Source organism: Rhipicephalus microplus, unplaced genomic scaffold (genome assembly GCF_043290135.1).
Source record: "Rhipicephalus microplus isolate Deutch F79 unplaced genomic scaffold, USDA_Rmic scaffold_13, whole genome shotgun sequence".
Taxonomy (NCBI): domain Eukaryota; kingdom Metazoa; phylum Arthropoda; class Arachnida; order Ixodida; family Ixodidae; genus Rhipicephalus; species Rhipicephalus microplus.
In genome coordinates, this window is record NW_027464586.1 from 30,287,794 (window position 1) to 30,315,416 (window position 27,623).

Here is a 27,623-nt window from a genome sequence, read left to right on the forward strand (position 1 = left end):
AAACGAGCACATCATCGAAGCCATATCCATGCCGGTAATTCGCAACGATATTTCTGCAATAGCCATACAACGTTCCTTCGCAGCGACGCAGCGAAATTGAGAGAGCAAAGTTACCGTCTGGCAGACGACCTAACTGCGCCTCTGGGTTGTGTCGAGAAAGGCATTAGCCTGCTAATAAGATCAGAGAAACTCTTAAAGGGTGTCAGCGGGAAAATGGTACGCAGCGCTGACGTACGAGGATTGGTCGCAGTGAACACCACTCTTGGCTGGACGCTACAAGTACATGTAACAAAAACTAGCTTCATCGAAGGAGAATCCAAAGCGACAATTTTCGTCCTCCTCATGCAAGCGAGAAAAACAGGAAGCGTAGAGCCAAGTATACTGATTTAGAGATGAATATGTGAAGTTGAACGTTACAAAACCACCATATGATTAATCGAGAAGCCGTAGTGGAGGGCTCCCTCGCGAAATTTTGACCACAAGGAGTTTTTTGACGTGCACCCAAACCTGAGCACACGGGCCTACAATATTTCCGTCTCAATCGGAAATACCCCAACGCAGCCGGGATTTGATCCCACGACCTGCGGGTCAGCATCCGAGTACCTTAGCCTCTAGATCACCGCAGCGGGACAGCAAAGTATACTGTAGTCATTTTATTCAATTGATGCGATAGGGATAGTGCCAAAGGCAACAATTGACAGGCACGCAGACAAATTGTCCATCTTCCAGAGCAGAATTCTCAAGACTGGGAAATGATACGAAGTAGCCATTTCACGTAAAATTACTGACATCGAGATGTTTATCGGCAACTATAAAGCCACCTTCAATTGTTTACGCAGTCTTGTTAAGCACATCTCAAAGCCCGAAAGATTGCGGGAAAGATAAGATACAGTGATTCGTCCGTATGTCGCTTCCGAATACGCTGAGCTTGTACGTGACAAGAGGTCAATGGATGACACCCCTTATAGAGGTCATTCGAGAAGACTCCCTCACGACCAAGCTCCGCGTGTTCTTTGATGCGTCGTCTCTCACCAAAAGAGACAGGTCTCTGAACAGTTGCCTGAAACTAGACCGAACCTAAACCTAGACCTACTGCAGGTTCTCATACGTTTTAGATGGTACCAAGTAGCCATGACAGCAGACATCGAAAAGGCTTTCCTGCAAGTTGCAATACGTAAAGAGGACCGTGACCTGCTGCGATTCTTTTGGTTCGACCAAAGGCCTATTTACGATTATTTCAATTAAGGAGTACAAATTTAGTGAATGACCAGAGTGCCCTTTGGATACACAGCTAGCTTACTCATGCTTACTGCTACTATCCAGCATCACTTGAAGACACAGGTTCATCCAGTGAAAATGGCTGTAGCAAAGCTGCTTCTCAAGTCGTTTTACGTGGATGATCTCTTATTCAGAGCGACAAGAAGGGTTAGCAGCATAGAAGGTTCTCAACCTCACCGACTCTAGTGGTTCCCTTAGCAGACTCACCAGCAAGGAGACCGACGGCCCCATTCTGAGCAGCATCATAGAATTCATTAACCATATTCTGTCACGTGGGGTATGCCTAGCTGCACAGTGGGTACCTTCGCACGTGGGTATTGCGCGCAGTGAAGAAGCGGATTGCCTTGCTTCTTCATGCAATCACCATGGCAGTGACTGTCCAGGAATTCTATGAATGATGGACAACGCTCGTCTGCTTAGATGCTGACACCTCCAAAAGCAGCACCTATACAAGCGTGTAGCGAATGAATTGTTCCCTCCCCATGTTCGTGGCCGTGGCCTGCCACGTAGTTCCCGAGTGTAGTTGTACAAACCAAGAGTGGGCTCTGTGGTGATGCGTGAATGAGTACACCATCAAAGGCATGTGCACAGCCCGTTGTGCGCAGCTTGTGGCTCCTGCGAAACACTTTAGCATATCGTAGTGCACTGTCCCACATTTGCTACGCAGTGGTCTTTGCTGATTAAGAAATATGAATTTCTGGGACTTAAGCGCGGGACTCTAGATGACAACCTCTTTCCGAGTTGTAGTGCTTCCCGACGCGACCAGGCCCACCGTACCTTCCTTACATTTATGAAACAAACGGACCTGGCCACCCACTTATAGGCAGCCTTTTTTATTATTCTTTATTTATATTTTTCATTCTCACTCGTCGAAGTCTTCGTCATTTTTTCTCCTTCATCATCTTCTTTCCTTTTCTCCCCTCTAATCTTTGTTTCCTCTGTTTCTTCCCTCCTGCCGAAAGAGTGAGCAGGCGTTGTGCCCCTCCAGATGGCAGTTGCCAGCTTGCTCTCTTCCTCTTTTCTCTGTCTCCTTGTGTATCTGTGTATGCTATTCAAATAATAATAATAGAGACGTAGAAGAAGCGAAAACTCTATAAAGGGTTCAAGGAAACTGATAGATGAAACTGGCATGCTTTTAAAGGGCCACTCACCAGGTTGGACAATTTTGAGCTGACAAGCGTAATGCGTAGCCGAGGCGTTCATGGTCACGTCTACCAAAAGTTGCAATGCTACGTGCCGTAGGAAATGGGTCAAATTTCAAGAGGAACGCTGCTCCCCCTCCGTTCTGCTAGTGCGCGCTCAGAGAACGCGGGCATGACCTGCGCGTGTGAGTGGCCCTACGTAAACGGCAATGCAGTGACGTTGATCCTCTACGTAGATCACTCTGCTCTGACATTGCAAACAGTGGCACGTGTTATGCAGAAATTATTGAACACGGCATGCATTGTTTATATAATTTATTGCTTGAAAAGATCAATAAAACTTCAGATAAATAATGAGACCCAACAAGAGAATGTTAGCGTCTTTTTGCCATTTTTCTCCTGCGAATCGCAACGAGATGTGCAACTAATGTGCCAGCGTTTCGCATGCGTTTGGGTCCCCGCGGTCAGTGCATGGAGTAGACGACCACCGTAAAACGCTTCTACGCGTTCGCGCACTCCTTGTGCTCATCTATTCTACCACGTCTGAGCCCGCGTTTCCAAAAGATCCCACAGAAACGTGCGGAATACCGCAAAATAACGCTGGTAAACAAAGCAACGCTGATCGCGTGCTCGGGTGTTAGACTTGTTTGGGCACGTCATGCGCACGTCACCTCTTGGTCGGATGCCGGAGAGGGTGGGGAAGAGGTTTGGCTTGAAGAGGCGACGCGGAGGAGCGGCAAGGGTTTCGAGCTCGCCTCCTTTCATCCTCGTTTTGCACCGCTTGAAAAAACCTGTTTTCTCCGCTCGTGATGAACCGATTCAAAAAACTTTTGTGGCAAAACGTTCCTCGTCAGACACCAAGCAACTTGCACTGTCTAGCTAAAATTTGGTATGGGGCCTGGTGAGTGGCCCTTTAAGGAAATGGAGCTCAAGTGTAGACAACAGGAACAACTGTTTGACTCCGACGAGGCACGTTCCCACGATATTACTGGACTTCTAGAAAAAGTGCTAGGAATGGCCTGGTTCAAAGAAACGGTTCACTTCATCTACAATCCGAAGAACATCCTCACTTTTTTGGAGAAGACAAAGGACACTAACCGTTTTGTCCTGTAGATGGTGTCGAGAATTTATGACCCATTAGGCTTTCTCACACCGTACAGTGTCAGAAGTAAGATGCTGTTTCAACAGTTATGGGCTGAAAAGTTCAACTGTGATGAGTATCTCCTTAGTCATCTTGCGACGAAATGGCATGACTGGAAAAATCAGCTCATTCACGTGCCGAAAATCAACGTTCCCCGTCCCGTCATGAGTTCAGTTACAGCACCACGGAACACTAAACCACCCGTATTTGTCAATGCAGGCACAAAAGCTTACGGATCTTGTGGATATCTCCGTGTACAAGGTGTGAAGAGAAACGTGACCAGCGCTTTGATCGCAGCCAAGTCAAGGATTGTTCCACTAAAAGCTTTGTCATCGCCGCGACTAGAGTTGATAGCTGCTTTAACAGGAAGTAGGCTGTTAAAACATATAGTTAAAACATGCGGAGATTAATTACTGATAACGCAATATTTTCTTTGGACTGACGCAACAATAGTTTTGAGCTGGTTATACCGACAGTTTTTGACTTCCAACAAATTTTAAAAGACCCAGTCCAGGAAATTCTGGAGAAGACTTCGCAATGCAGCTGGTGCCATTGTCATGGAGAGACAAATAATGCGAATATAATAACCCGAGGTGTATCCTTAGACGCCCTGGCTACCTACGTACCACGTGGCGAGGACCAGCTTGGCTTGGACAAAATTCTGAAAAATGGCCAGATGTTAATCTTTTACCGCCACAGACGACTGATACCATAGAAATAACAGTGACAAAGCCCACGACTCTTTTCTCTACAGGAAGCGCTGTGCAGTTGGCCCCCATACTGAATGCCACGAGGTTCAGCTCATTGTACAAACTGCTGCGTATTACTGCATGGGTGCAACGTTTCCTCTCTAACATGAAGCTCAAGATTAGGAACGATAAAGCCATTTTAGCTGAAGAAATATTGTAAGCTGAGAGATACTGGATTCGGCAAGTGCAAACCGAATCATTTGCTGATGAAAAACGTTGCCTGCTGAAACATCAAAATTCACCCAGCCACTCGGGGGGTAGCACAACTGCACCCATTTATTGACGAGGATGGATTTCTACAGGTCGGCGGAAGGCTGCAAAATGTCAACGACAGTCGAGAAGTGAAGCATCCATACCTACTTCCAGTCTACACCATTTTACTGAACTGGTAAACTCCGATGCCCAGAAGCGAGTTATGCACACAGTAGTAACGGCGATGGTACACGGCGTTAGTAAACGCTTCTTGGTACCAAGAGCTCGACAAGCGACAAAGAAAATAATAAACCGATGCCCGATATGCGCCCGTTTTCGCTCGAAACCCATCGTGCCACCGCACCCGCCTCTGCAAGCTTTCCGAGTGGAAACGACTAGACGTTTCGACAAAACATGGCTTCATTTCGCCGGACCACAGGACGCGAAAACATCCAAGGACCTGGACAGTAAAATGTGCATTTTACTTTTCACGTGAGCACGACAAAAGCATTGCACTTGGAGCTCGTGTGAGACGTCTTCATCAGCCCCTTTGTTGGCTTCCCGGCGCTTTAATACAAGAAGAAAACTACCAAGAACCATTTATTACGACAATTCCCGTACCTTCAAGAGAACATCTCAGGAGATACAGAAATTACGGAAAGGACTTCGACAACACGACTTCCAGGATTATCTCGCGAAGCAAAGAATTCAGTGGAAGTGCATTGTCGAAGCGGCCCCATGTGGGGGAAGCTGGTGGGAGCGGTTAGCCGGAACAGTGAAAATGGCACTCCGAAAAGTTTTAGGCCGAAGCTGTCTGTGCATTGAAGAACTGGCTACCTTGCCAGAAAAATTGGAACCGTCAAACCAACTTACAAGCCACAATGCAAGAGACTAATAGCGCCATATTCTACATCGATAAAAAATGGTCAATGACTTTTGCAAGCGATGGAAGCTTGACTATTTGCTACAACTGCTCATCGCTCCCGCACGCATCAATCAAAGAACTTGAAGGTCAGCGACACTATGATTGTAGACTTTCCTAAAACGCTCGAGTTATTATGACCACTAGCCCTCGTTCAAGAGGTTATCAGGAATACGATGGAGTTGTACGCCCCTGCTCAGTCAGTTTGCAGGGAGGCAAGATCTTCAAGTGGCCCATGCAGAAGCTACATCGTATAGGCGTAGATGTCACTGCATCTGAGGCCCCGGAAGATGTCGGAGATCAGAAGACAACAAAGAAGTGATGGCGACCATCTGTCTTAACCGCTAGCGTCAGGAAGTGCGTGCTGGGTTATCATCATCATCAACATTTAGTAATCCATTGTTGCCGTTAAAGATATTGGTTGGATGTGTCTCACGGCTCCGTCTTTCTGGCGGTGCCATACTTATTGAAGACCCACGTTCGGCGACAAAGGCATCGGAGACGAGGCATCCCACGTGCCTCTTGCGCGAAACCCTGCTTCGGCCGTGGCTGTCGTTAGTCATTGCAAGAGCATTGACGAGCTCCTTTGACAAAGCGTGCTTGCGCGCGGTGCCGTTGCATCCTCCGAGTTATTCTCGAGCCTCATGACTGCCTCTAACTCATCGCCTGTTACAAGGCTGTCACCAAAATCAAAGATCTGATTCAGCACAAGATGGCGTGCCAACTGTCTATGTTACCTTTCACCGACTAGTCCGTGCAGCCTGACGCATTTCCTGCTGCTCACAACAGGAGGGCTATCTGCGTTCAACTCGTCAAGTCGGAACCTTTCGCCAAAGTGTGTCGCCCTGTGGGTGCCCCTTGGACCTTAGCCCCTGTGGCAGCGCAACTTCCGCCACCACCACTGCCACCAGCATTTTCCTTCTCTGCCTCAGTGTGCCTGCCAACAGCCCGGCCTCCTTCGTCGCTACCTATATTATTTAGAAGGCAGTATGTTCAAAATCCCTAGCGTAGACGTGACAACCGGGCCATGTGCTTTCTTTGTGGCTTCACTGGACATGCAGCTTGCTGTCGCATGCCACGTGCTCATCAATCTGTCGCAACGCCTGACTACGGCAGCTACGTACATGAAGCTACTGAATATGCGGCACAGGTCAGCCTTTTCACTGCCTTCGCGATGGCCTGCCGAACACCGCTCCACCTCACCCCGCCATCTCTCGTGTGTTTGGCGTATACTTCGCACGTAATTGTGCGCGAGGCTTCTATGTCATTCGGAACCGCGTCTTTGACCGAAACACGCTTCACGTTTGATGTGCTGGCGTCTAATTCAGACGTGAGCGTGTGGGCGTCTGCCATGACAGTCGGAATCGCGTTTCTGCAAGGGCAGTTGGAACTGGTATGGTGTGTGGCAGAAATTGCGATGAATGTGATCGAAAGTGATATGGTAATTTCGAACTTTCATTCGCACATGAGCGTAAACCACGTCTGCAGTTGCGCGAATGAAGTAGTGGTTGATTGAATAAAACAAAACAGAAAAAGAGTCACTCTTCTGCAACTCTTGCGGTAGCACGGTTCGGCTCAGCTCTTACAGGGAGAGAGAAAGAGGGACGCAGAAGACAGAAGAGAAAGGTAGAGAAAGAGTGAAGTGGCAGGTTGTGGATACTTTCATACAATAGAACAGCCGAAAAAAATTCGCACATTTCATCGCGGGCGCGTGTGTGCGTCACCAGCACGTCACCTACAGGCGTGCACGTCACCTACATAGAGGAACCAATAGCGCGCGAGCGATCTTGACGCTGGCGCTGATGTCCTCCTCGCACTCTTTCTTTTCTCTCTTTCGTACGATGCGGGACCAGCCATTCCAAACTCGCAGCCCGTACACAGTTTCGGCATGAGATTCTGAGTTTATCAGGTAGGAAACTTGGGCAAGTTGGCAGGACATAACTGAATGCAGGAACAGCGCAACCTAGAAGTAGTTACTTCGTAACTACGGAAGTAAAAAAAAAACAAGGGCAGAAAAGAGCACTGACTTTTGTTGAAAGTCAGTGCTCTTTTTTGTTTTGTTTTTTCCCTTCCGTAGTTACGAAGTAACTACTTCTAGGATGCGCTGTTTCTGCTTTCAGAGATTCCGAGGCCATAAAAAGACAACTCGGCGAATCGCTACGTGACGACATGATCCATTCGTTCAAGAGGCCATGGTTGTCGTCCGTGTGCTAGTGAAGGAAAAGACGGAATCTTACGTTTCTGCGTCGATTATCATCGCCTCGACAAGATGCAAAAAAGGATGCTTACTATTTCCCGCGGATAGACGACGCCTTGGATTGACTCTACAACCCGAAGTACTTTTCATTGATGCACATCAAGACTGGCTACTGGCAAGTCGAAGTCGACGAGACATACCGAGAGAACGGCATTTACAACACTGCACGGCCTCTTCGAGTTCAAGATCATGCCCTTCAGTCTTCGCTCGGTATCTATGGCTTTTAAACGCGTTATGTATATAGAGTGCTAGCAGAATCAAAGTGGCAGACTTGTTTCGCTTGCTTAAACGAAGCCGTTGTGTTTTCCGACCTTCGAAGAGCATCTTAAAGACCTCCAAACTCACAGTGTAGCCACAGAAGTTCCGCTTTGCATACGAGAAACTTTTGTTCTTGTGCCGTGGGATGAGCAAGTTCTTAGTCCTCATCCACAGAAGACAGCTGCTCTTACTGCATTCCCGCCACCCGCCGACAAGAAGGCCGTGCGTCGATTTTTTGGCCTGTACGCCTATAAGAGGCGATCGTCAGAAACTTTGCCCGCATCGCTAAGCCACCCACTAACCGTACGAGTACCAACGTTGAGTTCAAGTTGGAAATGCTGTAGAAAATAAATTTCAAGAAACAAAAGCCGCGCCACGCCCTCCCCCCCTGCCCCCCTACCAGGCAGACGTACCTCGCATGCGCTCCGCTAATTTCACTGATTGCGCAGAGTTAATCAATTTTATTCGACTGAATTTCGACTCCCCAATGTCCACGGTTATCTCTGCACTCTGTTGACACCATTTTTCGGCTTAGTTCACCAAGTGAGTTCCGAATTTTCGCCGAATAACGGTGAGCGCAGAGCTAGGCCTACATAGCTTCGCCCAGGCTTAGCTCGAGTATGACCGCGGCGCACAGCTGTGTCAGCCACCCGGAGGCTTCGCCATCCTCGGCGCCCGCCGCGCTTGGCTCCCCTACTCCGAAGATGGCCCCTGCATCATCACAACTCAACGCTGAAGGGACCCACAACCGTGTTGCGGCCCTCGCCATAGAAGACATGGAACTTGGCGTCGACGAGAGCAACAACACCACCGCACCGTCGAGGACGACGGAGGTACTCAACAACGCTGGCCGCACCGCCGTTACAGTCCAAGGCAGCAACTTGAACCCGAGAAACACCACTGGCTGGACATTTACTGCAATGAAGCAAGTAAGATAAATTCAGCTCCAGCATCAGGCTAGCAAGGACACTCAAAGCAAGTCAACTTCGCAATTCAGTGAAAGTCAGACAAAGAAGATCGTAGCAAGGGTTACCAAATTGTCGCCTCTACCGGTAAACTTACCAAAATAGGAGCAAAAAATCATTATGAGACGAAGAGGAAGGCTCAGCCTCCCAAGGCTCGAGGTCGAAGTTGTCCTGTTAGCGGTAATTACAGCAGCGAGTATTCCCAAAACCGAGGCCATGGAAGACACCATTTGCACAAATCCTACGCAAAATATCATCGTTGTGAGCACACCAGATGAATAGCGGCAAACGGCTATGCAACCGTGCACTCCCTGTTCATCAGGAGCAAGATCTACGAAACATATGCTTATCTCATCGCCCACATGGAGCGGCAAAAGGGGTTATCGGAGGCATAGCGCAAGACGTTACAGACGAAGACGCTACAGACATCATGACATTGTGCACCCAACCAACCCAACAGCGCTGGAAGCACACAGGATCGGAAGCACGGGGTCAGTGGTAATTTTTGCCCCGCTGCGGTGGTCTAGTGGTCAACGCACTCGGCTGCTGACCCGCAGGTCGCGGGATCGAATCCCGGCTGCGGCGGCTGCATTTCTGATGGAGGCGGAAATGTTGTAGGCCCGTGTGCTCAGATTTCGGTGCACGTTTAAGAACCCCAGGTGGTCGAAATTTCCGGAGCCTTCCACTACGGCGTCTCTCATAATCATATGGTGGTTTTGGGACGTTAAACACCACAAATCAAACAGTGGTAATTTTATTTCAAGGAACCAAGGTTCTGAAAAGTGTCAAGTACGGCCCGTGCTGAGATGCCTGCGGACACTACAAGCAACATTACGATATATGTAGAACAGGTTGGAAGGTTCGACATCGTGCCGATGTGTGTCCCACGCTATAGACCAAGATTTGTTTCGTGTGCGGCGCACCGAATCCAGCACCCGATCATGCCGGGCAATGCAAGCCATGTTGCAAGCTATGCCGCGGAGCACATGCCACGGGAACGGATGGCTGCACACGCAAATATAAGGTGCCCTTTGTCGTTACCTTGCTCAGATGGGAGAAAAAGAACAATGAAAGATCAACACTATCACAAGTGGACTTTCCGGACTTGCCTCCCTCCTTCGTGAGGACAACGGAAACAACAACAAAAAAGCAGAGCGAAAGGCCTGCAATTCAGAGAGGGTGGAGTCTTTCGAGGCAAAGAGATAAAAGCGAGACTACTCTTCGAGCCGGGAAACTACCACACAAGAGAAGATGAACTTCAACCAGAGAAAGCAACCACTAGTGCGACAGCTCAACTGGACCCCAGCCACAAGACACCAAGAACAGGCTCACACTAACTCTGCACAAGACCAAATCAACAGAGCACTGTGGCAAGAAAACGAGTAGCTGAAGAGGAGCTTGGTTGAACTGAACGCCAGGCTTCACTTGTTCATCAATGTGCAGAACTGTCAAGCACCGAAACAAAGGGAGCACTCATGCCAGCAGCCAAAGGTACAGGAAGCAGCCCCGCAACCCCCGGCACCAAACCCACTGGCACTACAGGAAGAAAAGGACAACATCGAAATGGAAGAGCAACTAAGCGTGGAAAATAACACCGAACTCAAAACGGGAGAGGCAGACAGGTCTTGAGGACCGGCACCAAAGAGAAGGGCACTCGAGGGAGCCTGAGAAAGGCGTATCAACATGAGAATGAGCAGGCTCGAGGAAAGGCAAAACCAACGGGAGGCGAAAATAGACCACCTTAACCAGAAGGTCGGCGCGCTCGAGAAAAGAGTCGGAACACTCGAGCAGAAGGTCGACACACTTGTGCGAAATGTTGACGCACTCCACCGCAACATCGACATGATCATCCAAGCACTCGTTTCAGCAATAACTATGCCACAACCAGCACTGAACCTAACAATGCGTAATGAATAACGCACCAAATAAAAATCAAGGCAACCACCAAGCACGGAAACAAGCGGGACACTCATAATATGGCAGCGGAAAGCTGGTGGCTTTTAACAGAAGGCGCAGCTCCAACAATACTTATTACAAGCAGAAGACGCACCAAACGTCATAATCTCACAAGAAACACTGCAGCGAAACACCAGCACTACCAGGGTACAAATCATTTGCGACCCCCCCCTAGCGCCCAGGAAATGGGAACAAAGAAGGGAAGGGGAATCTTCACCCTGGTAAAAAAAAGTACTTATCGTAGTAGAACACAATCTTATGCCACGAAGTGCTGTCGAGTACGTGGTAACTGAAATCATGGTCGGTAAATGCAAGAAGTGCACGAGCATCATGACAGTTAGTCGATACAGTAACCCAAGACAACGCAAGCAAAAATTAAAGGAACTCATCCAGAAGACAAAGCAGATCGCGGGGGATAACATTAACATCATCGCGGGAGATTTCAACACACAACACAAGCTCTAGGGCTACCCCGAAATAATGAAAAAGGAAACCACCTGCTAAAAGACATGACAGAAAAGGACTACCGACTAATTAATGATTTGGAGACCACAACACGGAACGCACTAACGTCAACTCAACGGGACACAAGCCCAGACCTGACTTTTCTGGGCTAAACTACAAGACCACTCAGGGCGAAATGGAGGAGTACCGAAGAAACACTGGGAAGTGATCACAAGATCCTCGAGATAGTGATCCCTTATCGAGGCGACATCAAAGAAAGCAGACAACAACACATCGTGGGCTGGTATGACTACAGACAAAATTTAGCAGCTAACGGCCCGGATACCATATATAGAAGACATCGAGGCGTGGGCAGACTTGCTAAACGGCACGATCTACAGCGCAACGCAAGAACTTAACGCTGAGGCAGAAGGCGTGCAAATCGATAGCTGCCTAGCCCAAATAATGGAGGCCCGAAACTCACTCAAGAAGCGCTGGAAGCAACAACCCCATAACAGGAAACTGAGTAAAATAATCGCAAAGCTCAACGTGGAAATCAAAAAACACAGCGAGGTGGTCTGCCGGCCGCAGTGCCACGCTGTGTGCCAAGAATCAGATGGCCAGCTGCACAAGGACAAGACCTGGAAAATACTACGGCACCTGTTCGACGAACAAAACACCAAGAGAACGCAACAATACATCCTCAACAGATCCCTACACAAGGCAGTCACGGAAATGGGAGAAGAAGAAGTAAAGAAACCCCTCAACACCAAATACCTCCCTGATAAGACACCAATGGATCCGTTGCCGTTATACACCGGCATGGAGAACGCACCTTCGGGACAAGGATATCGAATATTCGGAAGCGCGGGCAGTGCTCCAATCGATCAACTGCAAGTCGGCGTCCAGGATAGACCACATCACTAACAAAGCACTACGAAATCTAAGGGATACGACAATATCCACCCCCACTAAATATTTCAAAAACTGCCGCAGCAGTGAAGACCACCAAAGCGGTCCTAATCCCAAAGCCAAACAAGCCACCGGGTATCGAAAAGTTGAGGCCAATATCCCTCACGTCATGCGCCGGGAAGCTACTGGAACATGTCTTGCTGAATCGGTGGCAGCAATACTTGGAAAAAAACAACACATACCCGGACACCAGGCTCGGTTTACGGGCCAAACAATGCTCACAGGACACAACGCTTCTTCTCAAGCACAAAGTAATGGACAGCAAGGCTAAGGACAACACGGCAGTGCTGGGGCTGAACCTCCAGGGCGCATTTGATAACGTGCACCACTCGGTCATCTTCAAACCATTGCCCCACCCTAACATGTTAACAAGATCCTTCAACTACATCAAAGACTTTCTGACGGATCGCACAGTACAAGTGATAGCAGGGGGCCTGCAGCTCCCACCCAAATAACTCTGGAGCACAGGCACGCCACAAGGATCATTGATATCCCCATTGCTATTCAACCTTGTAATGACCGGGGTTGCCAATAAGCTAAACACCATACAGAACGTCAAATACAGTATATATGCGGATGATATTACGATCTGGAAAACGCAAGGCAGCGACGGACAACTCGAGGTAGCGTTGCAAGAAGCGGTCACAGAAAAATTCCAACAAAGAAGTACTTATGGCACCACAATAGACAAGGACGAATCAAGTGGTGCAATGGCTTCATTTTAACAACAAGAGTGGGAAAGGGCTGACAAAATGGTTCCTAGTACATCAAAAGGCCCAGATTGCATTCCAATTAGGCTGATAAAGACATTAGGTCCGAAGTATAAGGAGGCTTTGAGAGAGGCAGTGAGCACAATAATAATCGATGGTGAAGTTCCCGATGGATGGAAACTCAGCAGGATGAGCATGATCTCTAAAGGAAAGGGGGACATAGCTGACATAAACAACTACCGCCCTATAGCAGTGACATCAGTGGTCTACAGGCTGGCGATGCAGATTATACAGGAAAGACTGCAGGCGTGGATAGAGGATGAGGGGGTGCTGGGGGAACTGCAGAATGGGTTTCGGAAACACAGGAGGTTGGAAGCACAATCTGTTCTCACTGACGCAGTGCATCGAAATAGCAGAAAAGGAACACGGGCCCCTGTGGCTAGCATTTTTGGATATCAAGGGAGCGTACGATAGCGTGGTTCAAGAGGAATTGTGGGGAATACTGGACACACTAGGCGTGGAACATGTAGTCACTAATCTTTTAAAGGGTATCTATAAAGGTAACAAGGTAGTTATAAAGTGGGAAAAACAAGTATCCAAGCCTGCAGAGGTAAAACGGGGGCTTAGGCAGGGGTGCCCCCTGTCACCCTTATCATTCATGATGTACCTACAAGAATTAGAGGCAAAATTAGAGGGAAGTGGGCTGGGCTTCAACCTCTCTTTAGTCAAACAAAAAAAACTTATTGATCAGGCACTACCAGCATTAATGTAGGCAGATGATATAGTGCTAATGGCCAACAACAAGGAAGATTTGCAGAGATTGACGGACATCTGCTGTAATTAGGGAGATAGGTTAGATTTTAGATTCAGTAACGAAAAATCAGCAGTCATGATTTTCAATGACAACGAAGGTAGTGAGCTTAGAATACAGGAGGTCACCCTAGAGATAACAGATAAATACAAATATCTGGGCGTATGGATAAGCAATGGGACCGAGTATCTGAGGGAACACGAAATATACGTGACGACTAAAGGTAACAGGAATGCAGCAGTCATGAAAAATATGGCACTGTGGAATTACAATAGGTATGATGTTGTGAGAGGAATATGGAAAGGGGTCATGGTTCCTGGGCTGACGTTCGGCAATGTGGTCTTGTGCATGGGATCAGAAGTTCAAGCAAGATTAGAAATTAAGCAACGTGGAATGGGTAGGCTTGCTTTAGGAGCCCACGGGAATACACCAAATCAGGGAGTACAAGGTGATATGGGATGGACATCATTTGAGGGCAGGGAAGCTAGCAGCAAAATAAAATTTGAGAAACGATTGAGAGAAATGGGAGAAGAGCGTTGGGCTAGGAAGGTTTTCAGCTACTTGTACATGAAGAATGTCGATACAAAATGGAGGAAGCGAACCAGGAAGTTGACTGGTAAATACTTAGAAAATAGCAGGTGGCTGAACCAAAAACAACTATCGGTTAAAAAGAAAGTGAAGGAAACGGAGACTGACATGTGGAGAATGGGCATGATTAAGAAGTCCGCACTAGAGATTTATCGAACTTTTAAGCAGGAAATTGCCAAAGAAAGGATCTATGTTAATACTCGGGGTAGTTCTCTACTGTTTGAGGCCAGGACGGGAGTACTGCGAACCAAGACATATCGGGCCAAATACGAAGGGGTAGACACAGTATGCAGTGCGTGTGGAGAGGAAGAAGAAACTACCGAACACTTGATAATGTTCTGTAAAGGGCTTCACCCTATAGTACAGAATGATGGCGCCGAGTTTTTCAAAGCACTGGGGTTTAGGGACCGAGAGGGCAAAATAAACTTTAAGCGGGTAGACCTAACTAGAAGGAGGTTATCTGATTGGTGGCTAAAATCAAGGCACGAGTGAAATTTAAACTCTTCACTGCAAAGTACGAATCCTCAAACTCACTTTTTAAGGAAAAAAAATAAATATAGTTTTAGGTTCATTAGGTATTACGGCTTGGTGGCGCTAGCCACCGCCCGATCTAAAGGGTACAGCCATATCCATCCATCCATCAGCAGTCGAAAATTACCTACCACACACGGGACTGAAATGCTTACCGACAAAATCGGAATTGATGTAAATTACCACAGCACGAGACAATCGCTTCAAGGAGCAGCCCGTAAACATCATGATCAGGAGGGGCGATGAAGGAGAAATCCCCAAAGTTATAGCACTTAATGTTCTGGGCCTCCGGATCAGGGACAAGGGCAGCAACGAAAAGACCCTAGTGAATTAATTACAAACGAAGATAGCTATCTTCTTTTGTAATTACAACAAGGTTGCCACAAGAAAACAGGGCATGAAAGAAGACAGTCTGCTGCGGTTAACGCAATCCTTTGCGATTGTTGCGTACGTGGCGTCCTATCGCAACTGGCGGGCGGACGAAAAGAAGACAATAAACGCAGCCATCAGCAATGCATACAAGAGCGCCATAGGGCTATACCATCACACAAGCACGGAGCACATGCTTGCTTCGAGCGTACACAATACGCTAGAAGAGATCATGGAGGCCCAACGACCAGCGCAGTACCATCGCCTAGCTCAAACCAAAACGGGGAGAGCCATCCTGAAAAGAATAGACATGAAAATACCACATTCCTCACCGAGGAAAGCGGCCGCCTTACCCCAAGACGTGATGCCCAATATCTGGATACCACCTGCACCAAGACACGTGTGCCCGCAGAATGACTAAGAACGAAGCACGGCAAGAGCGGTGGCACTAACAAAGAGACATTGCAAAGATCCACACGCCTACTACGTGAACATCGGCAAATATCACATCGTGAAGAACGCGTATACGGCGGCGGTCCTCAGAGCAAGCACCGGGGAACACGTCTCCGCAGGAAGCATATGGTGCAGAACCCCAGTGCAGGCGGAAGAATACGCCATTGCACTGGCAATGCACGCAACAAACTGTCACACGATAATAAGCGATTCAAAAACGGCAGTCACCATTTCGCAAAGCAGCGTATACCCCACTACGGTAAAAGCGCTAACTTCAAGAGCACAGAATAGAAGAATGGCAACTTACGTCACCATCAAGTGGTTTTCGGCACACGCTGGCAAGCTGGACGAGTCGGTTGGGCCAAACCGCAACTAGGAAACACACAGGTATGCGCACGCGCTAACAAAACGCTGGCTCCCGTCATCGCTCTCCGATATGCGCGAAGCAGACCCGACAGAAGCCAAGGTCGAAAACGGAAACAGCGAAGAGTTTGCCATCACCAGGTACGGAGAAGTCCTGCAGTGGTATAGGGCAAGCCGTAACAAGTATCCACCACCTAATCGGCACCTAACACACAAGGAAGCCACCACCTTCCGACAGTTACAAGCTAGATCAATTTGGACTCCGGTATGGGCGAAACACGTCTGTCCGGAAATATATCACGTGGACACGTGCCAACAGTGTAAGAAGGCACAGGCCACCCAGAGCCATATACTCTGGCAATGCTCGCCTCCCGCACGCAACACTCAAGATATCAAGATGGCAGGCAAGATCGGCAATAAGATTACCAGCACAGACCACGAGACTCAATTGGGCCATCGTCCAGCACATCCTCGTGCTCCTAGACCGGCAGAAACCCGAAACGTCGTCTTGCTCGCGGGGCAACGGATAATTGATTGATTGATTTGTGGGGTTTAACGTCCCAAAACCACCATATGATTGAGAGACGCCGTAGTGGAGGGCTCCGGAAATTTCGACCACCTGGGGTTCTTTAACGCGGGGCAACGAATAAGGGTGGACGCAAGGTGTAGGACGAAAATACGGAGCATCACAACGAAGGCAAGATTACCCACAGAGACAAGATCCAGCATGTTTCACGTTCTCCTTGGAGCGCGAGGAGGCCAGCTGTCACCTCTGGGCTTGTAGTACAGCCCCTGCCTGCATAGGGCAAGTGGGCACGCAAGAGTCTCCGGCCCTATCTCTTGCCCTGTTTTGCCGTATCGAACCCATAAAGTTGTTCTCGCTCTCTCTCAAGAAACAAAACGTCGATGACTGCGAACACCTTCATTATTCGAGGATTTTGACGAAAGCACCGATACAGAAGTGCACACTGACGAAAGCAGCGTAGAACTCGGCGCCGTCTTTGTGCAGAGGAGTGATGGACTGGAAAGGGTTATTAGTTACGCTAGCCGGTCGCTATCCAAGGCTGAAAGCAATCACTCCACAACAGAGAAGGAGTGCCGTGCCGTCATCTGGCCGACGTCAAAGTTTCATCCTTACCTCTCGACAGGCCCTTCAAAGTTGTGAGCGACCACCACGCCTTGCGTTGGCTAGCCGACCTTAAGCGCCCTTGAGGTCGCATTGCGCTATCGAGCCCAAGACTTTAAGAATATGACATTACCATCAATTACAAGTTCGGCAGAAAACACTCCGACGCCGACTGACTGTCTCGTGCCCCTGTCGAACCCCCGCCACCTAACGACCAGAATGATGGCTATATACTTGGGAACGATTAGTGACGACGACTCCCCCGCATGACAGCGAGCCGACGCAGAACACAAAGAACATATAGTAATGAGGACGGGACCACCATTGTTCCGAAAGTATTCAAGCGTGCACTTGCGTCGTTTTTCCTGGGAACAGCTCTTCTCCAAAAAAAAGAAAAAGAACTGCCTGCCGCTTCGAGCGTTCTTGGGGTGCCTTCAATCCTGCGGCCAGAAGTCCTCCAAGCCATGCACGACGATCTCACAGCTGGACACCTAGGCGTTTCTCGCACGCTCGCGAGGATACAAGAAAGGTCCTACTGGCCCAACCTTTCTGACAGTTTCTGCTCTTTTGAAAATAAAAATGTAATTAACACATCAACAAGAATTACAGATATATCTGGAACACTACTCGACTTATGTTTTAGAAACTGTCTGCTACGTGAATGCAATGCAAGTGTGCTCATGGCAGAATCAAGGGACCACTTGTCTTTCTTTATCTTTTTCATGCCACACTCATTGAAACAGAAACAAACTACATAAAATAAATATCTGCTCAAAATATTGTACATTTTCAACATTTAGTAGAAGTACTGAACATTACCTTATAATAGAGATCAAAGATCATGTGGCTTCATACCACCTCTTTCTGAGTAGTATTGAACACTAGGCAAGTGGGTAACGATTGATTGCTGGTTCATGTAAACAGCGCGAAAAACAAAAAAATATGGTGTTGGGCCCTTCCCTTAATCGGTCTTCGTTTGTTTTTTTTTGCGCTGTTTACCTCGACCTCCTCTCTCGAAGCATTTTAAAAGGACTCTATGACATTGCATTTCGCATGGAAGAAATTCGAAACCTCCGTCGTTCTAGGAAACCATGTGTAGATTCAGGCATTTCTAAAATAATAAAAGAGCGTGACAAGCTATTTTTTCTACTTATCTAAACAAAAGACAGACGTATTAACTGTATATAAAAAATTACAAATAAAACTGACTGTGATAATAAATACGCGCGTATCGCGTATTATGAAACATGTTTGCTGGCATTTCAAATGATTGCGAAGAAGTCTGGAAAAGGGTAAATTATTTAATGTGTAAAGTTGAGAAATCGATTATACCGGTGCTCATGAAAGAGGGTGAACCATCCTCGAAAGCCACGCTGGCTACTACGTTCAATGAACACTTGCTTAGATTGATTTGTGGGGTTTAACGTCCCAAAACCACCATTTGATTATGAGAGACGCTGTAGTGGAGGGCTCCGAAAATTCCGACCACCTGGGGTTCTTTAACGTGCACTCAAATCTGAGTACACGGGCCTACAACATTTCCGCCTTCATCGGAAATGCAGCCGCCGCCGCCGGGAATCGAACCCGCGACCTGCGGGTAACACTTGCATAAAGTTGGTGATTGTAGGGCCTTTGTCGATTAGATAAGCTATCATGCTGTCTATGTAAGTAACAACATGTTATCTTGTGTTTTCATGTTCCCCACAACTGAATTTAAAATGTACAAACCATTGCAAAATAAAAAATGTGCTTGTGGCATGGATGATTTGAAAAGACAGGCTATTAGAGCAGTTGCGCCTGTTACAAGTAAGTCGCTTACTGCCTATTGCTAATATTGTTCATAGTCCTCGTGTTTTTCCTGAATAACTAAAGATAGCAAAGGTGTTTATCATCTTTAGAGGCGGTGGTAAGAAGGATCTGAAAAACTATAGGCCTATCTTATTATCTCCGATTTTCTCTAAAATTTTCGAGCAGGTTGTAAACTTACGGCTTTCAAACTACTTATCACCGGAAAATGTTATGGCAGAACAACAATATGGCTGTCAGAAAAGAAAAATCAACTTAAACAGCCCTGCTAGAAATTTAAGAAAAATTACTTGATAATTTGAACTTCAAGAATGCCTTCAATTCAGTTCGGCACGAGATTTCACTACAGAAACTATCCTCATGCGCAATCAGAGGGAAAACTCTACAACTTATAAAAAAAGTATTGAAGTAATCGAAAAGAGTACATTGGCCTCGGTGGCACTAAATCTGACACTGGTAAAATAACTTGTGGCGTTCCACGGGGTTCAGGCTATTTGGTTTTCTTACGATATATAAACAATCTTCCGAACATACCATTAACACCGGGTGTTCTTTTAGATACGCAGATGACATCAAAATATTTTTTGCTGCTAACTCCCTCCATCATCTTGAACAACAAGCAAACCTTTGGCTGACACCTCCATCTCACTAGCTTAACAGTAACAGATTACAACTCAACGCAAAAAAAAAACGAAATATGTTTTATTCCGTCCCCGTAATGAGATTATCGCAAGAGAAGCCAGCATACCTTCCGAAAGGCCGGAAATATAAACTGTCACGGCGTATAAGTTTCTAGAGATAGTTCTTCAAGAACACTTGGGCAGGTACTGCTGACTGCGCAAGTTGGTCTTTACACGCCGATTACGTCTCTAACAAAATTTCCAGATTCACGGGTATCATCCGCTAATTGCAAGAAGTGCTCCCTCTATGCTTAAAAAAAACAACGATATTACAATCATGTTCACTCGCATCTCCATTATTGCTTTCTTGTATGGGGGAATACGACCAAACGAACGCTATTAATATCGACATCTTACAAAAGAAAGCTATGCGACAAAATAGAGAGTTTTAGTACTGCGTACGCTGCGTACGTGGCGGCGTTGCGTACGTAAGGACGCCACGTTCTGCGTAGTGTGCATGCGCAGACCGCAACGCGCACGTATCGCGTTACGTACGCAGCCGCACGCATGAGATGCGTGCGTGCGTACGTATGAGCTGATCGCGCCGCTCTCGAACAAGTTTGCGACAGCGCGAGACTTCGTTTTGCAAAATGGTGGCATCGAAGGCAAGCACCGACTGGCTCTGTGCCTAAAAATATGGCTATAATCTGGCTATAACACTTGGATTGGCTCACATTGGCTGTCAACAACACGTGCTTCTATTTTGATCTACCAGATGACGCAACACGCTTCTCGCTCGTTACGTACGCGGCTACTACGGCGTACTAAAAGCCGATTAGTGGCAAACGACGCCACGTAACGCAAGGCGCTTGCGTGATGCGTACGTAGCACAATTTCGCAGTACTAAAACTCTCTAATATCAAGGGTATCACTCAGGCGTCACTGTGCCTCTTTTTAAGGAACGTAAAATACTAACTACCAAACAACCTCATGAAACACAAATTGGTAACGCTGATCTATCAGTACGTTCAATACTATTGTGAGGGTTTTATAAACGACGTCTTTTGAGCGACCACAGTCACAACCTACTGCATGAGGCATTTAGAAAAAAACACGCACAAAATACGTCACGCAAAAACTATTGTACCAAATTCCGCATTTATTCAACGAACATCCTACCATGACTACTTTAACTAAGGATATTGGCCAATACTGCAGTTTTAAAAGTATGTAACAGTCATACTTACTATCGACACAAACATAATTGCCATCATCATAAACATTGTTTTGTATTCTCAATAGCTGTTGTTTGGAATTATTGAATTCTCCTCTGTCGAATATCTTATCTTTGTCACATAAATTTTATTCACGTTTGGTTATGTTTTTTAAACTGTACTTCATTTGATAGTCATATGAACTCTTCATCGATGCCATTGCCAGAAATACTATCACTATTCTTTTTACCCGTGTGGCTTGCACGTCGCAATTTCCCTTCGTGCTTTTTTCCTTGTTCACTCTTTAATTTTACAGTGAGCATTGTGTCACTTTGACGAGATTTTGTCTTGCCAGGGGGCAGATGCTTTGTCAAGCTTTTGTCTTTTTGCCGGTACTCTTGGTAAATTGTACTTCTTGTGCGCGCCAATAAATTTCAGTTTTCAAGAAGATGCGATAAAGTGTCTCTTTGCAACCACAGTTGTTACAAAAAAGATTGTAAGCCAAGGAAATGTCGTCGCAGGTAATGAGCAGTAGCTCAACGAGATGCCTGAGTGCCTCGGATGTGAGGCTTCGCAATCGCGTAAGTATGCAGATCCCAGCTGCAGCGCACGGGTCAAAAACACGTGGTCATTCACTGTGCGCAAAGAGCAACCACTTCTACGGTAAGATTTGGTCACCTACCGCACTTTTCTTTCGGTGATTTGTACATGAAAAGGGCCTCTGACATGAGCTGACAAGAACCTTTCAGCTTAGAGGCATCTTTAGGAATTGGAGGTTTGTCGCAGAAATCTAGACGTTTCTATTTAATGGAGTGTGTACGAGCTGGAAAACGTGTGCCAAATATACAACATATTTCAATTTGTAGGCAATATGTGCAAAGTGTTCCTATGAAAAAAATTGAACGGTGTTGACAAGTGTCCCATTACGACGGTTCGGGGGCTCTCTGATTTCATGTAGTATAAGAATATTTTCGAGCTCAGTGTATTTTCCAAGTCTGAGCCGTGAGATGGATGCCGCTAAGAGACTAATGGAGCTTTGAAATCTATCTATCATTTATTTAAATACACCACACGGTGCACACACAGAACTTGATCACTCAAGAGAACTCGGGAGCATAAGGCTATAGGTCCGACAAGTGTTATCTCTAAATAAGTTATAAAGTAAATATTCATTCATCCATTCATTCATTCGAAGACTTGACTAGGAAGCTTTCAAGCACGGAGTGACAGAAGAACGCCGTTCAGTTGGGGTTATGTCATCTTGCCCAGCAAGTAGTTTGAACATCGGCGTAAACTTGAGTTCGCCGTCATAGGATGCTGAGTAACTGTGCTTACTGCCCACAACCACAGCAGATAATTAGGCAGGAAAGCCTGTAGCAGCAGAGTAAGATTTGTCGGGCCAGTTGGTCAACGTCAATGGGATACATAGTAGCACAAACTTGAACAACGCAGATCAGAGAAAAGAAAAGGGTTAGAGCAGAAAGGTAGCGCCCGAGCTCTTCCTCCTATGTCTTTTCTCTTATCGGTGTTTTCGAAGTTTGCGTGACTTGGTACCTCATTAAACGTGTACCAATGCTAGAATTGTCCACTCTGCCCGAGTTTGAGCTTAACCTCACCACTCAAGAACAGGCGACTTGCACAGTACACAAGCTGAGCATAAACAGATAGATATAAAGACATGATGGCCTATAGGCTATGAAACAGCAGCGGTAATCACACTCAAGTCGCAATTGTGCAACTGTTTTTTTTTTCGCTTTGTGTGTTTTTTGTGGTCCTGATAGTACTCACTGCTGGGAGTGTGCAGATGTGTGTTGTCTGATATAAAACGGGTCTTTCGACAATAAAGCATTGGTTGCAGTACAGCCCTTGTGTTATCATCGATTTGTCAGCGTGTGGTTGTGTCCTTTTTTGCGCTGCTCATAATAACGTTGCTCACCAACTAGCCCATCAGTATTTTTACGTTCCCCCGATGCATACTTCGATAAAATAGAAGCGTTGTTGAACGTAGGTGGCCAGCCGCACGTGTTGCTACAAAGTAAAAGCTTTAATTTGGCCCTGTAGCTTGCCAATACACTTTCATTCAAGTATTTACACATTGGTAAATCCGACCACACAGTAACCTTGAAAAGTCCGCAAAAGCAGTTGCTTCTAAGCGAGTGCGAATTATTGGTAATATAAAAATGTTCGAAGTAAATTGCCGGTAAAACAATTGTGTGTTCTCAAAGCATTTGTTAACACACTGCCATTCATACTCAACAACAGGCACTATCTGACGAAGAAATAATTTGGCACAGTTCATTGTTCTCTTTCTCTCTGGGCATAAGGCCGCGTTCACACTGAGCATTCCGGCCGCCGAAAGTGCTCCGAATCCGGTTCGGCGGCGGCAAGATCCGCCGAAAGGGCCCTCTCCGCGCCGGTCACTCTCGGACCGATTTTTGCGGCGTCTGCCGCGAATCGGTCACCGTGGACCAATAGGAGCGCTAGTCAAAGAATTTTGAAAAATGGCGGCCAAGCCCTACTCGTTATGCCGCACTGCACGTAACTGAATGTTGAAACCAACGAGAGTTTAACCAGCTTTGTGTCTACTTCGCCTCCGTATTTCGTGAAAGAGGTGACCGAGCTTGCTGTGGGCGTGAGCGAGCTTGTTCCGGTCTTGCAGAACAAAACGAACCCACCAACGCCGCTGGCGTCGGTGTTTTTTCTGCTCTTCGTGCATTACAACACAGCCACTTGCCAGCAAAGTAAGCAGTACTGTCTTTTTTTTTCCTTCTTGCGTACGAGAATTGTCGAAGTATACACCACCGGATAGTGTAGTGGCGTTTGCGAGCCGCGACAACAACCGGGTGACAGCGCACCCATTCCGCGTTCGCCCCGTAGTAGATAGCATATTCGGCAGCACGGGGCGCGTCCAGTGCGAACTACGCTGCATTTCGGCGGCAGGGGAATTTCAGTCGCTGCAGAAAGCGGATGTTTCAGTGTAAACTAGGCGTAAGAGACGTGATTTTCATTTTGCCGGAGCCAGCATTTCTGCACTCATTGTTGAAACATAATCGCGTAATCCTTTAAAAACATTTTTTTGAACAATGACACCATTATCAAGATTGTTTTTTTTTTTGTGGGCTATATGCTAGGACTGCTGCAGCGTCGCCCGTCTTCTTTGGGCTTTCTGAAGGGGGCTTTCGACAATGTTAAACACAGCAGCATCCTGGCTAACTTGAGCTCCACCGATTGCGGGGCTAAGGCCTTTGCATATGTCAGAGAATTTCTCTCTAAACGCCAGGCACTTCTTCGAATCGACGACGAGGAATATGGCCCGTACATTATGGGAACACGGGGTACCCCACAGGGAGCAGTGTTATCACCGCTCCTTTGCAACATTGCTATGATGCGCCTTCCAAGCGAATTGGCCAGGGTGGAAGGCACACAACACGCAGTATATGCCGACGATATTAAAATCTGGACCACTGAAGGGAGCCTTGGTGAAATGCAGGAACGCCTTCAGCAGGCCGCATCCATAGTCAAGGCGTATGCCAACGATTGTGGACTCCAATGTGCTCCAAACAAATCAGAGCTTCTGCACGTTAGAGCGAAGCCAAGAGATAAGTCAGCCATACACATCTCCCTGTCTGGGGTTCCCATCAGAGAGGTGGAGGAGCTCCGGATTCTGGGCCTGTTCATTCACCACAGACTCAGACCGGACTCCACTATAGCGAAACTCAAGAGAATAGGCGAACAGGTAGGGCGCATGATCCACCGAGTTTCCAACAAGCGGGGTGGTCTGCGGGGCAGAGACGCGCTTCGGCTCGCCCATGCCTTCGTGACTAGCCGGATCCTCTACGCCGTCCCATACCTTCGCCCTAACAAGCAAGAAGACGAAATAATAGATGCCGTCATTCGTAAGGCTACTAAACGAGCTCTGGATCTCCCGGTGGCTACTTCCAACGCCAAACTGAGGGCGTTAGGTGTGCTCAACTCCTACCAGGAGTTGCGGGAGGCCCACCTTATGAATCAATATACGCGGCTCGTGCAGACGGCTCCCGGGCGCCGCCTGCTAAACCGCTTACATATACAGCACACTTGCACTGCAGAGGAGGCGGAGCGTATTCCGGAACTGTGGCGGCATGTGCTCTCGGTCTCTCCACTCCCCAGTAACATGAATAAGCACACGCACGAAAGCAGAAGACAGGCGCGGGCTCGGACGCTTGAGAGGCAACACGGCTCCCGACCTGGTGTATTCTACGTAGACATATCAGGTTCTTCGCCCATGGGATTTTACACGGCCTCTGTAGTTCACCGGGAAAAGCATGTCAATGGGCTCTCGTTCCGAGCACAAAATCCAGAGCGGGCTGAGGAAGTCGCGATAGCGCTTGCTGCTGCGGACTCCAACTCGAAAGTTATCATCACGGACTCCCGGAAAGCATGTGCTCATTACTTGGTAGGAGAGATATCCCCCCTAGCCAGCCAAATTCTAAAACGGGCTCTCACTGATCCAGCCCCGAAACGCATCGTATGGGCTCCTGGCCATCCGGGCATACGAGGTAATGAGGCCACTGACGCGGCCGCCCGAGCGCTTACCCACCGGGCTCCTCACCTTGGCTCTTATGACTCGGAGGCCAATACACCGCTGCTGCGGTTCAAAGAAATTCTGACCTGTTATCGCGACCCTCACCGCCTTTACCCGGCTCTTTAAAGGGGCTGAGTAAGGCGGAAGAGCGAACTCTAAGGCGCCTGCAGACAGGTACTCTACTCTGTCCTGCAATCCTAAACATTTCGATGCGAACACAAGTGGGCGGTGCCCACACTGTGGGGAGACGCGTGATATCTTCCACATGGTATGGGCATGTCCGAAAAATCCCCACCTACCCCCTTCCCCTACCCCTTCCCGAGAGGCATGGGAGACTGCCCTCCTCAACTGCTCATCACTAGAGTCTCAACGGGCTCTGGTGAGACGGGCGCGAGTAGGGGCCTCGTCATGCGGTGTCCCGGACTAAGGACGCCGGCCATGTAGCGGGGTCATGCTTTGACCCCGTACCTCTCTCTTTTATAATAAATGTTTTTCATCATCATCATCTTCTTCTCTGGGCATGCACCGTCCGACAGACTTCATCTCGCTTAACTTGTTAGATGGTGTAGCGGGGTCAGACACCAATACTGGACGAGAGATTTGAATATTCTAGCTGCAACAATACTGGGCCCGTGTTCACGAAATGTTCTCATGTTTTGAATCTTTGTAAGACACGTTTTTTGGCTACCCCGCCACGGTGGTCGAGTGGCTAAGGTACTTGGCTGCTAATTTGCAGATCACTGGATTGAATCGTGGCTGCGGCGGCTGCATTTTCGATGGACGCGAAGATGCTGTACGCACGTGTGCTTAGATTTGGGTGCATGTTAAAGAACCCCGGGTGGTATAAACTTCTGGAGCCCTCCACTACAGCGTCTCTCATAATTATGGGGTGTTTTAGTGTCATTAAGCATTCTATATCAGTCAATCATCTTTTCCAGCCAATCAAAATGCAGGACATATTATTAGCAAAGCTAGATAACACTGAAAGGGCAAACGAACTTACCAAACAGTAGTATTGCACTTTCGCTTACTGCTGCCTAATAGGACACTTATTAGAATCGTACACAGTTTTGTGGTGTTCAGCTTCTGTGATATTGGGTGAGCTCGTGACATGGTACCTGGTGATCTTTCTAATGACTACGTTCCTGTGCAGTTCTGCACCCTGGAGGGATTCATCACGGCTGTAGTCGACGAGTGGCCGCGGCTACTCCGACCGCACAAGGAGATCTTCATTGCGATCGTCTGCTTTGTTTCCTACCTAATAGGGCTCAGCTTCGTCACACAGGTGAGAAAAATTCATTGCACATTTGCTTTCGGGTACATCGCGCACAATGGTATCCAGCCGACGCAATATGGGAATAACACGGCCCAATGAAGACGCATTGAATACACGACATAGAGAAACACCAGCTATAAATGAGAATTGTGAGACCATAATCAATTCGATTGAAGTCACACCTTTGATACACTAACAAGCTATATGCAGACGGAATCTTTCTTGTTTATAGCTTCGAGCCCGTGTCATTAGGTGCAGTTTTGTGCAAAAATAGGCAAACAACGACGCAGTAATGATACTCATCCTGGTCATTGTACATGATGAGTCCTTGTGCTTTTATTCAAGCATGGAGACACATTTACCTTGACGTTGCAGCAATAGACCACAGCGTCCACTGCTACATGCTGCACGGCACTAGAAAATTGGGAGTTTGTTTGCGCCATCTTCTTGAAACAGCGCTTGCTCCGATCTAAAAAAAAAAAGCTATAGACTGAAAGGCACCGAGACCAGAAAAACTAAACTGATATCACTGACAACTGTTTTATGAGAAAGAACTTGGTATCCCAGGTAACTCTTAGCACATGAATGAGCTACACTGATAACACACGTAAAAATGACAAATGGCCTTGAGTTAGCAAAATCTTCTAAAAAGTTTGAATTTTTATTATAAGTTCAAAGGCGGCACACTAACACACTTGACAAGTTTTAGTTATGCAATGCGCCTTCAATAGTTCTCCAAACGCCTGGATTCTACTGTTCCCAAGTAAGTTGGTGTTAAATAACGGGGCGCGCAAGCGCAAAACTTGCAGCCAAGTGGAAAGTGGAATTTCGATACACTGATAAGAGGGCTTCTAGTTAGATCAATTGAACACTAAACATTTGCCACTTGGGGCAATATGTTACCGCAGAAAAGGGG

General features: G+C 47.3%; 1 protein-coding gene across 3 annotated transcripts in view; it reads left to right on the forward strand.

The window, feature by feature from the left end:
- Gat (sodium- and chloride-dependent GABA transporter) overlaps positions 1 to 27,623 on the forward strand; it is an 879,924-nt gene that overhangs the window by 758,056 nt on the left and 94,245 nt on the right. For all 3 annotated transcript variants that reach the window (XM_037414907.2, XM_075882687.1, XM_075882688.1), the window contains one exon: positions 26,585 to 26,716. In XM_037414907.2, the coding sequence (XP_037270804.1) occupies positions 26,585 to 26,716 (132 nt within the window). The remainder of the gene's footprint in view (positions 1 to 26,584; positions 26,717 to 27,623) is intronic.